Raw genomic sequence first — 18,181 nt, 5'->3', positions numbered from 1 at the left:
CAGAAAATGTTATCATCTATTTTTCCATCTTAGAATTTATTTATGATAAAAATCATGCCCATTAGTTTAATTAAAAATGTTGTATTATCATTCACAATATATGTTATGTTTGGTAGTTTATGTTTGTGACTTTGAAACATTATTATATTATTTGAAAACTTATTTTATTTTAGTATTGAGGAGAGGATTCAGTGTTTTATATAATATAACATTTCTATTTATTTGCAGGTTATATAAATATTAAATTTCTAAAATATAAGTTCTCAAGGGGACATTAACTTAAGAATCGGTAATTTTGTACAACTTTCCAATTTTTTGAATCATGAAATAGTTTCATTTTTTCCAGTTGCAGCTACATATAAGAAAAGCTTTCCACCCAAGTTCTTGGAGCCCAGCCCATGACAATTAAGCCACAATCTACAAGATCTGCTTTGGTATAAATGATAGCAACAGTCAATATTTTACTTTAATCACTATGTTGGAACAAGGTCCACTTGGAAGAGAGGTTAATTCTTGTCCCTGGTTGGTCTGTTTTGTGTCAAAGACTCAAAGGTGGAATAGCAGGCTTTATTATATAAGCTTTGTGCTGTAAGCACACATTCATGTCAGTAAGCAGAGAAAGCAGCAATGACTCTAGGTGTGCTTCTGGGGCTTGTTCTCTCATGTCTGTTTCTCCTTTCACTATGGAGGCAGAACTCTGAGAGAAGAAAGCTTCCTCCTGGCCCCACTCCTCTCCCGATCATAGGAAATATTCTTCAGATGGACCTTAAGGACATCAGCAAATCACTGAAGAATGTAAGTACATGTTTTGTTTTCTGAGTAGCATTCAAAGGGAAGTAAATGGACCATTGTTTAAGTGAAATATATGACCATGCATGTTCTATGTGATACACAATTGTAAATTTGTCACCTAAGCTTGATGTCCCAGCTGTGTTTTCATCACATCATTGTCAGAATCATAGAATGAGGAAATGTGATCTGGCAGGGCAAACATTAGTGGGTGCCTAGTAGAATAGAAATCACAGGGTGGCAAAAGTTGTAAATAATTTTTTTCCTCCTTAAAACTTTTGGCTAGTGACTGAAGATAAAACTAAGGAAGCAATTAGAGATTTCTTAGCCATGTATTGTATGTAGTACTGGAAAACAAATAGAACTTCTGCAAAGAATTTAACTTCTGTTTAGTCTCCAGGAAATTATGGGTCTGAACAACATTAAAAAAGTGATAGGAACTGATAGTCAGCCAGGGCCAGGTATTTGCTATTAGAATTCTTCAGAGTCTGAAAACACTGGTTTTTTGAAGACAAGAATGTGGCATGATGTCAGAACTTGTTTCTGGAAAATCCTACACCTTCTAGAGATCTCTTCCTTGTAATGCACGTAGATAGCAATGTAACCTGGGTGATAAATACATATTAACCTCACTTTAAAATACAGAATATTATGGCTAATGCTGGAGGTCCTGATTTAGAATCTCTATAAAGAGAACTTTTAGATTATGTTGAAGCAGTCACCTGGGCATTAGTTTCAAGGTGAACAAAAGCAGATAATAAATTAAGTGTTTAATTAATTAATTTTTTAATGCTCAAATATGAACTACAAAATAGACAAGCATTGGGATTTGTGATTTCTACAATTTGATATTTGGGACATTGTTGTAAGAAAGGCTGCTTGTTTGTTTCCCAGCTGCCTAGCAGCTCAATACCAATATAATAACACAGAAAATATATTATTTGCAATACTGTTTGGCCAATAGATTAAGCGCATTTCTTGCTAACTCTTATATCCTAAACTAACCATCTCCATTAATCGGTGTATGGCTGCAAGGTTGTGGCTTACCAGGTAAAGTTCCAGCATCTGTCTCTGGCAGGGCTACATGGCTTTTCTCTAACTCCACTTTCTTCCTCCCAGCATTCCAGTTTAGTTTTCCCCACCTATCTCTGTTCCACCCAATCAGGCCAAGTCAGTTTTCTTTATTCATTAGTGGTACTCACAATATACAGCAGTGAATTCTGCATCACTTTCCTTTTTCTTTTTAAATAAAAAAGAAAGGTCTTAAATTTAGCATAGTAAAATTACATATAAAAAACAGGTATCAAGTAAAAATTATAGTTACAATATTTATATCTACTTCATTTTTTATCATAACTAAGGAAAACTATAATTATACATTCTTCAATTTCATCAAAGACTCCAGAAGGATATAGTATTACCTAAGTTAACATGAAGTGCATTGTAAGCAACTTTCAAAACTCTAGAATTGACAGGGACATCTCATTGCCTGGACAGTCACCCAAAATTCTTTTGTATTGTTGGGACACCCATATTCAGCTACCAGCCCATAGTATCTAGCAGACTTTTCTACAAAGCAGGAAATTTCAGACATTTCTGCCTATATTGGCAGTTTTCAGTCACTTTCTTCTATGTCTTGCAGAATGTCTGGCAGACTCTTTCATGAAGCAGGAACCCTGAAGGATTGTCTCACTTTTATGCAAGTTCATCAATTATTTTTCTGTTGGTTCTACATATCCAGTTTATACAACATAGCATCAAGCAGTATAGGCAAGAAGAGTTTCTTGCCCAAATGTCTATCAAACTCCATAAGGAGCCTCTGAGCCCATATCTCTCTTGAAATAGATTTGTGCTGTCAGAAGTATATTTGTCTCATTGTCATGAAAAGTTCTTAAAACAGTTTAGTGCCATATTTTGAAGGTCTCTGAAAGATTTGAAGAATACTTATCTAACTGAAATACATATCTATATATTTGGAAAACCTAAGTAACATGACTACAAGTTTGACTATTATATACATTACATTTTTAAATGAGGTGTACAAACATAATACCTTAATCAAGAGCAGGAATACATATGATATTGACCTTAAATTTGTATCAATAATTCAAGATCCATACCAATGAAAATCTCCATAGCATATCCCCCTTTAAATGTAATGAAACACTTATAACAATATTTGGGAATATGGACATAGTTCTTCTCCAAATTGCTTCCTGCTGCTTATTGAACAAAGTAATTTTTTAGGGGTATTCAAGGCAACTTTTCAGGGGCTCTTGGTCAAACCACATTAGTCTGGAAGAAATTTGGTGTGGGAAAATGGTCTGTATTCTGAACACTGATTGGCCAGTAGCCAGGCAGGAAGTATAGGTGGGACAACTAGACAGGAAGTAGAGCCTGGTCATTGAGAACAAAAGAATTCTGGGAAGAAGGAAGCCTATCTCTCTGCAATCCTCACCCAGCCACAGAAGAAGCAAGATGTGACTTCCTCGCTGAATAAGGTACTGAGCCACGTGACTAGCATAGACAAGAATAATGAGCAAATATAAGTTATAAGAGCTAATAAGAAGCCTGAGCTAATGGGCCAATCGGTTAATAACTAATGTAGACCTCTGTGTGATTTCTTTGGGAATTAATGATTGTGGAAACTGGGCAGGACAGAAACTCAGTCAACAGAAATCCATAGGTTCTCATCTTCTGTGGAAACTAAAGAAGAACCTGTTTTCTAAAGCAACATATCCTTTGACCCAAATTTTAAAGATAAGATACCTTTAAGGTATATATGTTGGTCACTTAATCCCCTCACAGTCAAAAAATTAAAAGAAAACACAATAATATACATAATCCAGATTCTCTGTGTATTTTCTATCTTTATGTGGCTTATTTTTCTTTACACTTTTAATCTATGGCTGTCTGTACTCTTGCTCTTTAAAGACTACGTTTTTTAAAAAACCATTTTCTTCTTTTTATAACTATCTATATTCTTTTTCTTTTCTCTTCCAAGCCTATATACATTTATCCAACACTGTGGGCCATTTTGAGATTTTTTTTTAAATATGAATCTGTTTTTATTGTGTATCTGTAATTATTTTCTGGTCAGGAGCTCTTCTTAAAATGCTAAGCACTTGTTAAAAACCTAAGCTGCAGCATTGCTAGGGCAAAAATGGAAGTGCTTGTTTGCTCCACCCAGTCGGTCATGATGGAAGTCTGTTATTTGCCTCTGAGACTGCCGGGTGGGAGCTACACTCACCACCTCAACTCTGATAACCAGTTGGCCCATGCTCCCACCAAGTGACATGCAGCATGCTTCCCCAAAACCCCAAACTCTGTATTGCCCTACCCCAAATCATGAAACAGAGACTTATTAATTACAATAACTCAACTGTAGCTTAGGCTTTTTTCTACCTTGCTCTTATAACTTGAATTAACCCATTTCTATTAATCTACATGTTACTACATGGCTTGTAGCTTTTACCTCTACTCCTGTATGTTTTATTTCCTCTATGTCTTCCTGGTGACTCCTTCTTTCTTCTTCCCGGAGCTCTCTCTGTCTTGAAGTCCCACCCATACCTCCTGACTAGCTATTGACCATGTAGTCTTTCTTGTTTTTTTTTTCCCTTATGAAATGAAGAATTGTATTGTCAAGGTCTGTATAGAATTGTATTGGGATTTTGATGGGGATTACATTGTATCTGTAGATTGCTTTTGTTAGGAGGGTAGTTTTTACTGTTAATCTTACTGATCCGTAAGCATGGGACATCTTTTATCTTCTGATATCTTCTTCAATTTCTTTCTTCAAAGACATGGTAGTTTTATCATATAAATTCTCCAGTTGCTTGGTTGAAGGTTCAGCAAGATATTTTATATTATTTGAGGTTATTGTGAAAGGTGTTGTTTCCCTGAATTTTTCTCAGCTTTTTTTCCTCATCATTTGTATATAGGCGGGTTACTGATACTTTTGAGTTAATATTGTATCCAGTCACTTTGCTGAAGGTGTTTATTAGCTCTAGGTGTTCCCTAGTGGAATTTTTTTTTTTTTTTGGTTTTTCGAGACAGGGTTTCTCTGTGGTTTTGGAGCCTGTCCTGGAACTAGCTCTGTAGACCAGGCTGGTCTCGAACTCACAGAGATCCACCTGCCTCTGCCTCCCAAGTGCTGGGATTAAAGGCCTAGTGGAATTCTTAAAGTCATGTATGTATGCTATTATATCATCTGTAAATAATGACATTTTGACATCTTCCTTTCCAATTTATATCCCCTTGATGTCCTTTAGTTGTCTTTTTGCTCTAGCTAGAACCCAAATACTTTACTGAATAGATATGGAGAAAGTGTGCGGTCTTATCTTATTCCTGATATTGGTAAAATTGCTTTGATATTCTCTCTATTTAATTTGCTGTTGGATACAGGCTTGCTGTAAATTGTCTTTATTATGCTAAAGTATGTTCTTAATATCCATAACCTCTCCAGTGTTTTTTTTTTTTTTCTTTTTTTCTTTTTTTTTTATCTTGAGGGAGTGTTGGATTTAGTAAAGGCTTTTTTTTAATTGGAATCTATTGAGATAATCATGTGTTTTTTCTTTCAGTTTTATTTATATGGGAGAGATTACATTGACAGGTTTTTGTATGTTGAACCATCCTTGCATCTGTGGGATGAAACCTACTTGGTCATGGTGAATGATCTTTTTGATGTGTTCTTGGATTCAGTTTACCAGTAATTTATTGAGTATTTTTCATTTGTGTTGATAAGGGAAATTGGTTTGTAATTCTCTCTTTTTTGTTGAATGTTTATTTGTTTTGGGCACCAGGGTAACTGTGACCTCATAAAATGAATTTGGCAATGTGCCTTTTGTTTCTACTTTGTAGAATAAATAATTTGAGGAATGTTCATGTTAACTCTTATATGAAAGTCTGGTAGAATTCTGCACTGAAACCAGGTGTTGTCTGTGGATAAGTTGGGCTGTGGGCTACAGCAAAGAGGGAGGGAGAGAAGGACAAGGTGGGATGGTCTGTGGGATCCGCAGGAGGAATGGATGAGGGAAAAGGAACAGCAGCTGGTATGCTGTTTCAGTGCTAAGGGCAACTATCAGACCCAAAAAGAAGATCATGGGATGTACTCACTCATAATTGGTTTCTAGCCATGGATAGGGGCCACTGAGTCTATAATTTGTGATCCTAAAGAAGCTAAACAAGAGGGTAAACCCAAGGAAAAACATATAGTTATCCTCCTGGCTATGGGAAATAGACAAGATTGCCGGGCAAAAAATTGGAATCTTGGGGGTGGGGTGGGATGGGGGTGAGGGGAGATGGGGAGAGAAAAGTGTGAAGGAGAGGATGAGGGTATCTGGGGGAAACGGGATGATTGGGGATAAAGGAAGGTTGGATAGGGGAGCAGGGAAACTCATATCTTAGTTAAGGGAGCCACCTAAGGGTTGGCAAGAGACTTGAACTTGGAGTGGCTACCAGATGCCCAGGGCAATGTCCCCAGTTAGTTCCTTGGGCACCTGAGGATAGGGAACCTGAAATGAACCTATCCTATAGCCATACTGATGAATATCTTGCATATCACCATAGAACCTTTATCTAGCGATGGATGGAGATAGAGACAGAGACCCACACTGGAGAACCGGACTGAGCTCCCAAGGTTATAATGAGGAGCAGAAGGAGGGAGAACATGAACAAGGAAGTCAGGACCACGAGGGGTGCACCCACCCACTGAGACAGTGGGGCCGATCTATTGGGAGCTCACCAAGGCCAGTTGGACTGTGACTGAAAAAGCATGGGATAAAACCGGACTCTCTGAACATGGCGGACAATGAGAGCTGACGAGAGGCCAAGGACAATGGCATGGGGTTTTGATCCTACTTCATGTTCTGGCTTTGTGGGAGCCTAGACAGTTTGGATGTTCATTTTCCTAGACCTGGATGGAGGGGGGAGGACCTTGGACTTTCCACAGGGCTGGGAACCCTGACTGCTCTTGGGACTGGAGAGGGAGGAGAAGAGGAGTGGGGGGAGGGGGAGAGGGACGGGAGGAGGGGGAGGGAAATGGGAGGCGGGGAGGAAGCGGACAATTTTTTTTTTTCAATTAAAAAAAAAAGAAAAAAAAAGAATTGTTTCTGGAATAGCAGAAAGAGTGAGAAAGGTCTGTGCGCAGCCTCCAGGTATCCTTTTGGTAGTCAAACACTGACATCTTTTTGCTCTATTTTTAAGTACTTTTTTATTTTCCAGTTTTCAAAAGTCTATGGTTCCGTGTTCACTCTATACTTGGGCAGGAAGCCTACTGTGGTATTGCATGGGTATAAAGCTTTAAAAGAAGCCTTTATTGATAATGGGGATGAGTTTGCTGGAAGAGGAAACTTTCCAATGGCTGAAAAGATTGGTAAAGGTCATGGTAAGTGGCTATGTGCCTACAAGTTCATGCATGTACCTCTCCATGCACCTATGTGTTCATGTATGTATGTTGGGCTGTGGTCATAGTGTCATAATGAGGGTGGAATGTAATCTTGAAAACTTGTTCAGACCCCACTTGGCTTTCTGTGCAGCAGCCACCCATCAGCCCCACTTCCTTATTTGGGAATCTTTCTACTTAGTTTTGATTTTTCGTTTAGGCATAGTTTTTAGTAGTGGAAAAACCTGGAAGGAGATGAGGCGCTTCTCACTCATGACTCTACGGAACTTTGGAATGGGGAAGAGGAGCATTGAGGACCGTGTTCAAGAGGAAGCTCGCTGTCTTGTGGAGGAATTGAGGAAATCCAATGGTGAGGGTTACTCATCATAGACTTCTGTCTTGTTTTATGTCTTTGAGAAGTTTTGAGGGTGGCTAGAGTTTTCATTCTGTGTTATAGCTCTGTTTTCATATGGAAAGTGTGACTTGCAGTAAAAAATTTAGGAGAGCTTTTATATCTGTGATTTTTGTTTTATGAAGGGATTCTGTCTGTTGTAGAGAATCTAAGTCATCATTTACTCTAGATAGTTTTCACCGGTTTTGTTTTCAAAAACCAAAATGACTATATAAATTTTTGGTTTTGAACTTACTTTCTGATGTTTTAAGGAAGAATAATTTTCCTCAGCATAAATATTAATTTCAGTAGCAAATGCTTGGTATGTGAATATGGTGGGAATCAAAGCATCACAGTTGTATAGAACAGAAACCTAATGGTAAAATTATTTTTAACTGGGCTGTGTTGTACCACTGACATGTCATGCCCATGCATGGATATTGCTTTGTAACACATTTTTTTATTTGACACTATTTTAATAAAGGCCTATTGATTCATTCTTTTCTAAAGCCATAGCATAATTTGTACAAGACAGAATGTACTATTTCTAATATTTTATGATATTGATTTATGGTTTTGAATAAATTTATCATCGCATGAATCTGTAAAATTAACTGGCTAAGGACACGAGCTTTTAATCCCATATATAAATTTTCCTAAGTTCTTATCATTCTTTCCCTTTCTTCTTTTTCGTGCGCAGATGTTTTTCCCCTTTACTTTTGTTTGTTCTTTAAGAAGTTTGTACAGTGCATTTTGATCATATTCACACCCCACCTCTTTCCAGATCCCCCTGCCTTTCATTCCCATGCATCTTTTTATCATGTTATTCATAGGCATCACAAAGAGACTTGGATCTCCTCAAAAGTCTTGAATTGATGAGAGTTTGAAAAGTCTCTTTTCCAAACCTCTGCGGAGATAGGCTAGTCAATAAAGGGGTCAGATAAAAACAGTATACTCAATTTCATGATTTGGATAGATGGTCAGATCAATGAAACCATATAAAATATAAAAATGATGTACAGATGTAATGCATATTGTTATGTCTACCAGCCATCTGTGGGTAAGACTTGCTTGAAATGTCATAAATTCTTTTACCTGTTAGGTGATAGAGTGTTTTACACACATTTATTTCAGTGGCATTAATGTTTGATTTCCTTCTGTATGCTGTGAATATGTTTTATTAACATTACTTAATAAAGAAACTGCCTCAGCCTATGGCAGGGCAGAATAAAACTGGGTGGGAAATCCAAATATATATATATTACTGGTAGGTCATAGCCTCATGGTGATTCATAGATTAGCACAAACATGGCTTAATTTAAGACATAAGAGCTACATAAAAATATGCCTGAGTCATTGGCTAAGCAGTGTTGTAATTAATATTGTTACAGTGTGATTATTTGGGCTTGGGTAACTGGGAAACAAAAGTTAATTCCTGCTTACATGACATTTTGCAATTTTTCCTAACTCTTCAGGTTCACCCTGTGACCCCACCTTCATCCTGGGCTGTGCTCCCTGCAATGTCATCTGTTCCATTATTTTCCAGAATCGTTTTGATTATAATGATCAGGAATTTCTCAACTTCATGAATGTCCTAAATGAAAATGTAGAGATTCTAAGTTCCCCTTGGATGCAGGTGAGCTCAAGCTTCTTTCTTTAAAAATAAAACAAAACAAAAACCAATAAAACCCCCAAACCACTTCGAGATACATGTTTTCTGAAATTCCAAAATTCTTTAGAGAAATGAAAGCCTAACTGTAGGTTGTTAGAACTATGATCATTGACATTTCATTAAATCTCTAATCACTTTCTGTAAAAATCAATGCTCAGAAGATACCTACATAACTCATTGGACATCTATTTTATTTTTGAAATCTGTTAGTAATAAGGCTTATGTTTCATTTAACACTTTAGAGATCTTGTCAAAAAACACTTAGGAGGAATTTCATAATGAGAATATTTTCTTCAAGTTGGGACAGTGTAAGGAATCATTGAAACTGCCAGTACCCCTGAAGTATGGCAGTGTTTATTTAATAGTAAGCAGTTGACATCCTAAGTAGCAATATGTCTGCATAGGAGTGATAAAATGTTTAAATGGTGTTTGGATCCCATCAAATTTATTCCTGTGTTGAACTGCGTTAATAATTTGTCTAAACAATTTTGAAGAAATCATCCAGCTGATCTGCACAGGTTCACAGTTGTACTTAAAAAGTTCTTAAGACTCTCACTGCTAAAATTTTTATTCTGTGTCTGAGAGTGACTGATGGAAATTAAGTAGCAAGTATGACGTCAATGCATCTATTCAGGATATCCTAAGTTCCATTATCTCTGTTGCAGTCTATAAAATATAAATCACAGCAATTCATGGTGTTTTGTATTCAAGGTTGTAGTGAAGAAGCTGTGGAGAAAATGAAGGAGCTGATGTAACATTTATGTATGGAATAAAGATTGTGTGAGATTTTGTGCAGTGCTTATGTGTGAGCTGGTTCATTATGCTTGTCTATCGACATCTTCACAAGCAAAGAGAATTTTTGCATGCACCATAAAAATACCTCATCAAAATGGATAATATATTTTATTTATTTTATATTTATACTTTCTGGCCAAGGTCTATTATGAGGCACACTTATACACAATCATGTTTTCAACTTTCATCATTTTCTTTTGTAGATTTGCAATAATTTTCCTGCTGTAATTGATTATCTACCAGGAAGACACAGACAACTATTTAAAAATTTCACTTTTACAAAACATTATTTTTCATCAAAAATAACAGAGCACCAAGAATCACTGGATATTAACAATCCTCGGGACTTTATTGATTGTTTCCTGATCAAAATGGAGCAGGTAAAATGATAACAGAACTTCAATTTAGTTATTTGTTTGCTTGAGTATATTTTGTTCCATGAATAAAATATCCCTCTTTTACAGTGATATTCAAATGGTACAGGCCAGTAATATTTGACAAGCACTTTGTGTTCATAACATATAAATGAATTAGCTGTACATATGCCAGATAGCATAAAGTTAAGTAATTTGAATATATTGAGCCCAAGTTTTAGACCAAAATAATCTTATAATGCAATGGGCCCATGGAATCAAAACATTTCTAAAACTCTCAAAAAACGTCATGACATAATAGAAAGATGAAAGTTGTCTTTGTAGACAATGTATGAAAACTTAAAAAAGCAGTTCAAGCTAGCCAGACTTTCTGTATATTGAACTAAAGTTTAAAATATTAGCTATGGACAGCTGAATTTCAGATGAATTGTAAGTTGTAGCTTGGGGTGTGAGAAGGGAATGATTAGTACAGAAGATTAAAGGTGCCTTAACTGAGTGTAACTTCAAGTGGATTGACGTGGACATGGAATTAAAGACTGATATCTATCAGGCACCTATATGAATAAATGCTCCTTCTGTCATGGCTCCGTTTGTTGTAAAGCCACTATTTTAATTGAATACTATTGGAACTTACCTTAAAAATAAGGTGTTTGTTTGTTTGCTTTGTGATCTTTCTATTCTGCTCCACTGAACTCTACCCTTATGCTAGTTGTGTCTTGGATTTGGTATTCTTATTCAAGCAGTATACTTCTCCCATGAGACTCAGGGACTTTCCATCTTTATTACATTTACAATCGGGAGGTTTATCTTTGTGGATATCCCTAACACAATGTATTCTCTGACTTTTCTCCTCTTTTTTTAAAATGTGTATTTGATGTGAGAGTCCCCTCTGTGTTCTGTGATTACCACTAATGAATAAGGAAAGTGCCTTGGCCTATTGATAGGGCAGAACTTAGGTAGGTGGGGAGGCCTGGACTGAATGCTAAAAGAAAGAAGGGTGGAGTCAGATAGATGCCATGGAGCCGCCCCCAGAGTCAGACATGCAGAAACTTTAGCTGATAAGCCACTGTCATGTGGTGATACAGAGATTACTAGAAATGTGTTAAATTAATATGTAAGAGTTAGCCTATAAGAATTTATAGCTAATGGGCCAAGCAGTGATTTAGTTAATATAGATTCTGTGTGGTATTTTGGGTTCTGGGCAGCTGGGATGAAGAAGCTGCTCCATTCAACATGTATTTTGAGTAAAATATTAAAAAAATAAAATGAGGCTTCAAGTCTTTCATTTTTGTCTCTTTGGGAAGATGGTATACTGTATGGTTCACATGATTGAAGAGTCTCATGAAAAAAATTTTCCAGACAAGACACTGGGTGTAGGAGGTAAAGATGAGTTAGTGGGTTTACATATTTCTTGAACACATGTCAGTTTCTTCTTCTATGACACGCTTTAAGGTCTGTCATGTTAAACTCGGCACATGTAAGTCATTTTATTCGCTCTAATAAGTACATTGATAATATTTTGCTGGATAACACAGTAAAATTATTCCTAGGAAAAGAACAACCCAAAGACAGAGTTTACCCATGAAAACTTGTTCTTCTCAGCAGCTGATCTGTTTTCTGCTGGGACCGAAACAACAAGCACAACACTGAGGTACTCCCTCCTGCTCCTGCTCAAGCACCCAGAAGTCACAGGTAAGAACACAGGTGGGAACCAAGTAAATTTCAGAAAGGAATTAAAAGAGATCCATGGAGTCCTGTGTTTTGTTCATCTCAGGGAAGCCTCAGAATTTAACTATGTGTACCACTACAATCTGCTACATATATCAAGAGGACTGAAGTTGGGTGTCTCAGCATAGCAGACCTCATATTTGATAGAAGTGAAGTTGGAAGGCAGGAAGAAAGACCAATAAAATATTGCTCCAAAGCCTGGATTTTATGGGAAGTGATTGTGTCCACACTAATTGTTTTAAAATGCAACTAGTTTAAATTGGAGAAAGCCATATTGAATAGAAGATATATTCCCGAGGACATTTTTTTTTTCTTATTCTGACAATTCTTTTGTTGGAATAGAAACTCTCCTTACAGAAGAAGATATACCAATTCTAGATTTTAATGAGACATAATTCTAGAAATTATTCTACAGTTTAGGTCCATTAAAAAGACTTTGTCATTTTTCCAGAATTTCTAAAGGGATTTCATTTATTACTCTAGAAGTAAGTTTTCATAAAATAATATACAGCATAGCACAGATTATTGGGGGAGTATCCTACAATTGTATTTTAAATTAAAAAATATTCTATGTATGTGAATGTTTTGACTGCATTTATGTTTGTGTACCATGTACATGCCCAGTGCTCACAGAGATCACAGAGATCAGAAGAGGGCATCAAATCCTAGAATTGAGATTTAAGGTGGTTAGTAACAACCCAATCAATACTGGGAATGAACCCAAGTCCTCCAGACATAGAAGTATTGGGCTATAGAAATCTGAAGAAAACGTGAAGGATGAGACAATTAGGGAGGCTGCTTAGCACAAAACCTAGAAAATATTCAGTTCAGAAAGGACCGATGGATGGTGATGGTATGAGGAGAGAACCAAGAACAAAAGGGAAATAAGTGGTTGATAGTCTGAGGCTTCTCCATATCTGGACATGTATTGGTAGGACTTTGAAACAACTACCTGAATATTTCAAAATAATTCCAAAAATGAAAAAAATATAAATTGATAAAGAGAAATAGAGTTAAGTCCAAGATAGCATCAGCAATGACAATAGTCATTGTTTTCTTACTAGGGCAGAGATTTTATGTAGTCACAAAGATTTAACCAATGGATACAACCAAAGTTTTACTGTGAGGATTGGATTGAGAAAGATGTTTATATTTAATACATCTAGAAAATATGAAACTTTTTTTCCACATGAAGAAGAATTTAATTTATCCAATGATGGATAAGAATATCCATAATTACATATAGATATAAACATAAATTTCAAGAGAAATTGTTAATATGTGGCCATATTGGGGAAGTAAGATGGTATTACATATCTTTAAAAACTACATACAAACATGCACACAAAAACATTATAATTTATTCTTAAATGTACTGCATTGTTTTGGTACAAATAATGCTTGATAAAAAGTTTTCTTCTATAAGAGCTAATTTTCTTGACTTGCTGTTATTCTGTTTATTATTTGAAAGCAATAATTAATGTTGATTTTTAAGTATGCTAATTGATACATAAGGGCTATGTATTGTAGTATATATGATAGTAGTATCTATATCATAGCAACCATCACTATATCAGCATATATTATGCTTTCCTAATGTTGCCAGGCATATTCATCTTTCTACAAGTAACCTGACTTGTGTTCAATTTGCCAATTTCTTTTCTGTTATTTTTCACTGTGTTGAACTAGCCAAAGTCCAGAAAGAGATTGACCATGTGATTGGTAGACACAGAAGCCCCTGCACGGAGGACAGGAGTCACATGCCCTATACTGATGCTGTGTTGCATGAGGTTCAGAGATTCGTTGATCTCCTTCCCAACAGCCTGCCCCATGCAGTGACCTGTGACATTAAGTTCAGAAACTATTTCATTCCCAAGGTAAGTTTCCTTTGTCTACTCTGTCTCTTAATGCTCTTGTTCTTAATTGAGTGAGTGAAATTAAATCATAAGCCCAAGATATTGTGTCTTGAAATTAAAGATTATCAATGTTGAAGAGAAAGTTATGAAATCCTTCAGGGAGATTAAATAAATCAAGCCACAATGATATAATCACAAGTAGACTACACTCAAATTCTTAATAATTTGTAGTGTAATTGACTCCAATTTGCTGCCCCTACAAGATAAGAGAAATAGAAACAATTTAAATCTGGAAGCTGGATGGGTTTTAAGCTATTTCCATTAAGAGGTAATAAAATTGTAGAACAAGTCTTGGTTTGTGGAACTATAAGTCTTTCAAATTTACTCTCTATTTAAAGCCACTCTTGACTGTTTATTCTTTCAAATAAAATTTAACGTTCAGATTGTTGGTCTTTAAAAAGACTCTCCTAAGATTTTATCAGGATGCTAAGAAGTATATAGTCACATTTAGATAATTTATATATTGATTCATTAAATCTTTCAGTTTATGTAATTATGTACTCAATTTCTGGATTGGTTTGTGTGTCATTGTTCTCTAGTACTTTGTTTTTAGTTATAACTTTGGAAGAAAAAAATTGACAAAGAATATCCTATGGGACTCATATATTGTAAGGCAGGTTGGCATCCATTAACTATGTTGTTAGTGGAAATGTGGATATGTCCACTTCTGCTTAAGATGATATTCAGATCTCTACATTGTAAAATTCTGCTTTTTATGGGATAAAATCGGACTCTCTGAACATGGTGGACAGTGAGGGCTGATGAGAAGCCAAGGACAATGGCACTGGGATTTGATCTTACTGCATGTACTGGCTTTGTGAGAGCCTAGCCTGTTAGGATGCTCACCTTCCTAGAACTGGATGGAGGGGGGAGGACCTTGGACTTCCCACAGGGCAGGGAACCCTGACTGCTCTTTGGACTGGAGATGGAGGGGGAGAGGAGTGGGGGCAGGGGAGAGGAGTGGGGGGAGCGGGAGAGGAGTGGAGGGAGGGGGAGGGAAATGGGAGGCGGGGAGGAGGCAGAAATTTTTTTCAATTAAAAAAAAGAAAAAAAAAGAAATTCTGCTTTTTTGCAATCAATAAAATATATGGCGTGGCCATTGACATATTATGAATATCCTGCTTGATAGTCATCTGATTCATTTCTCAGTTTCAATATTTATCCTCAAGCAAACTGATGACCCTTTCTTACAAAATCAGGAAATTTCTAATTTTGTCAATTTAATTTTTTAAGTAGTCCTAAGTGTAACAAATGCCTCACTCATATTTTAAAATTAAGGTAAATGAACTGAGTCATGAAAATACTGAATAATATTTTATTTGTTTTTGACCATGTTATTCCAGAAGACATTGTTAATTTTATGAGACATGTACATGAAACATTCCGATGAGCAGATATATCTGGTGTTATACATAAAAACTTACGTTTGAAACCACATTCCACATATGCATGTCGCAGTGGCAGCAGTGGTAAAGTAAAGCAGAAGGTGGTGATAGACACCAGTGCTAATCTTGTTAAAAAATGTATATTTCAGTACTTAGTATTTCGAAAGTTATTGAAGGACACTGTATCAAGATTACTGTCATTGGATCCAACACATTCCTGTTTGTTGCACGATCTGTCTGTTTAGATAGGCTTCTGCCCTTGTTTAGACATGATTTCCTCTGAAGCTTTGACTATGCCATGTCTATTGTTACTCTTACCTCTGTAACATTTATATAACTTGACTTGTCTATGCCTCTTATTTACAGGGAACCACTGTCATAGCATCACTGACATCTGTGCTACATGATGACAAAGAATTCCCCAACCCAGAGAGGTTTGATCCTGGTCACTTTTTGGATGAGAATGGCAAGTTTAAAAAAAGTGACTACTTTGTTCCTTTCTCAACAGGTAATCAAATCATTTCCTGGTCTTTTGGATCTTACAGCCCACCCCACTCTTCCTCAATGTCCCCGAGCCTTAGCTGCAATGGTTGTGCTTTAGATGTATCCTCTGGAGCTAGGCACCCAATGATAGATTGTTCTCTACATTTTGATCAGTTGTGGTTTTCTATAATGTTTTTTCTTTGTTGCAAAGAGTTTCCCTGATGAATATGAGAGCTACAATTGTCTGTGAATATAAAGATAAGTAAGTTGATGATGTCTAGGAAAGTTAGGGGAGGTTTTCTGGTAATAGGCAATATTTCCTTCTTGTTTAGTGGGCTTTAAGACCAATTAGACAGCCATTGTTTAGCAACATGATTTGTGTGCTACTGTTGCATTATGTGTAGTATTATGTGCACTATTACCATTCCTGATGTCCACACACTTTCTCTGAGATAAAACATTATATCTCCTGAGCTGTTTTAGTGATACTTTTAGAGTGTTGACCCATCCTACTCAAATTCACAGAGCTGGATCACAATGTGGTTGTATTGTGTGTCTAGATAAATCACTATGCTCCTATTTAAGTCTTTCTAGACAATAAATACCTAGACCTCTATGAGTAAGGCAGCTAGATTCATGAAAACTCACTCCTTGATTCCAGGTTTTTTTGTACACTTTACTTTTCTTGTTCTTGTGAACAAATACTTGGCAAGAAGCAACTTAAGGGTTTATTTGGGGTTACAGTTTGACAGAGTATGGTCTATTATGGAGGAGGAGACATGGAAGTAGGTGCCTTGGTGTTGGCTAGAGAGAGCAGCTGAGACCCTACACATCCTCACATCTTGGTTGAACATGAAGCAGACATTAGGTTGGAAGTGGGGGAGACTATAAACCTACACGATCCACCTTCAGTGACTGACTTTCTCTTCTGCAACCCCACCCACTAAAATTTTTACAACATTGCAAAAAATCATTGTCAACTGGGGACCATGTATTTAAATATATGGCCAATGAAGGACTTATCATACTCAGCATACATCAAAGATTCTTCTAAACAACTGTTTCTGGTGGCCACTGCATATCCAGTTATAGCTGTGGACTGCCCATGGGGACTCTGCAATGATGTCAGGTTTTCCAACCCCAAGAGTAGTTTAATCTCTACAATTTATGATGGTTGCTGGCTTTAGTACTCTGGGTATTTGCTGAGAAATATATAAAAGTTTTCTTTAAATCTTCTCAGCTAGGAAGGATCTTTATTATCTGCTTTTTTAAAGCTATTTCTTTTTCTATAGGATGGAGCCTTCTGTCTGTGCTGTAACACTTTTTCATTTTTCTCTTTCAGTAGGCACTTCTTCCTTTATCCTGGTGTTTGTTTCCAAAGCAGTGTTATTCTGTCTCTTCTGCTGTATCTCCATATTCTCTGGAGTACACTAGCGCAACTTTGTGCTCTATTAAATCCCAGAGCACACCTTGGCCTCTCACCTCCATGTGCGGTTAAATAACTGTTCCTTTGTTTTCATACTGTGGATGGGAAGTCTAGTACTCAATATTGCTATTTCACCCTCTGAAACTTTGTATCCAAGTATTTTAAAACTGTATTTTTTAAATATTAGACATGTAGAAAAATGTGTCCATCTTTTCTCCATTTATTCATCTACTATCCATTCATTCATCCAGTCTATGACACAAATTCTCTTTCATTATAGTTGCAAACATAGTGCATGTCTCAGCCAATCACAAGGAGTTAATTATATTCTCTTTTTACATCTTTTTTATTTCTAGGAAAACGGATTTGTGTGGGAGAAGGCCTAGCCAGAATGGAGTTATTTTTATTCCTGACCACCATTTTACAAAGCTTTAACCTGAGGTCTCCAATTGATCCAAAAGACCTTGATATCACTCCAGTCAACACTGGACTTGTTTCTTTGCCACCCGAGTTCCAGATCTGCTTCATTCCCATCTAAATGTATTTCTCCCTGAAGCCCCTTCCTCCCGGGCACAGTTGACCTTTTCTGTTAGGCATGGCTCTCTGACCTCCCACCTCACATTGGCTCATCTCCTCAAGGTTCAGCGAATGCCCATCTTTTACTTGGGGCAATTTTCAGGGTCACTGCACAAACCCATCTACATTTCCCTGTGCTGTTCAATTTTTTACTGACTTCAAAATTGCTGATTTTTATCTAATGATGAATTAGTAAATATTATTACTGTAAAACTGAGAAATGTGGTACCTCAGTATCACCTAGCTCTGTGTGTTTTAAATAAA

General features: G+C 36.5%; 1 protein-coding gene across 5 annotated transcripts; it reads left to right on the top strand.

Moving 5' to 3' along the window:
* The first annotated feature begins 627 nt into the window (after nt 1-627).
* On the top strand, nt 628-17,879 carry LOC130879204 (cytochrome P450 2C26-like). 5 transcript variants are annotated; one of them, XM_057777466.1, is made up of 9 exons: nt 628-795; nt 7,012-7,162; nt 7,374-7,541; nt 9,038-9,198; nt 10,233-10,409; nt 11,954-12,095; nt 13,821-14,008; nt 15,799-15,940; nt 17,698-17,879. In XM_057777466.1, the coding sequence occupies exons 1-9, from the start codon at nt 628-630 to the stop codon at nt 17,877-17,879; spliced, it is 1,479 nt and encodes a 492-aa protein (XP_057633449.1). The 5 variants fall into 5 exon arrangements, with proteins under 5 accessions (XP_057633449.1, XP_057633451.1, XP_057633450.1 ...); XM_057777468.1 differs by having other exon boundaries at nt 7,012-7,174; nt 7,392-7,540; nt 9,067-9,198; XM_057777467.1 differs by having other exon boundaries at nt 7,012-7,174; nt 7,392-7,541.
* Nucleotides 17,880-18,181: the final 302 nt, after the last annotated feature.

This window comes from Chionomys nivalis, chromosome 8, assembly GCF_950005125.1.
Source record: "Chionomys nivalis chromosome 8, mChiNiv1.1, whole genome shotgun sequence".
Lineage (NCBI taxonomy): Eukaryota > Metazoa > Chordata > Mammalia > Rodentia > Cricetidae > Chionomys > Chionomys nivalis.
This window is presented reverse-complemented; position numbering and strand designations above follow the sequence as displayed.

Coding starts and splice junctions, on each gene's coding strand:
- LOC130879204 (XM_057777466.1), top strand. CDS start 628: ATGACTCTAGGTGTGCTTCTGGGGCTTGTTCTCTCATGTCTGTTTCTC. Junction 796..7,011: donor TCAGCAAATCACTGAAGAAT/GTAAGTACATGT, acceptor TTTATTTTCCAG/TTTTCAAAAGTCTATGGTTC. Junction 14,009..15,798: donor GAAACTATTTCATTCCCAAG/GTAAGTTTCCTT, acceptor TCTTATTTACAG/GGAACCACTGTCATAGCATC.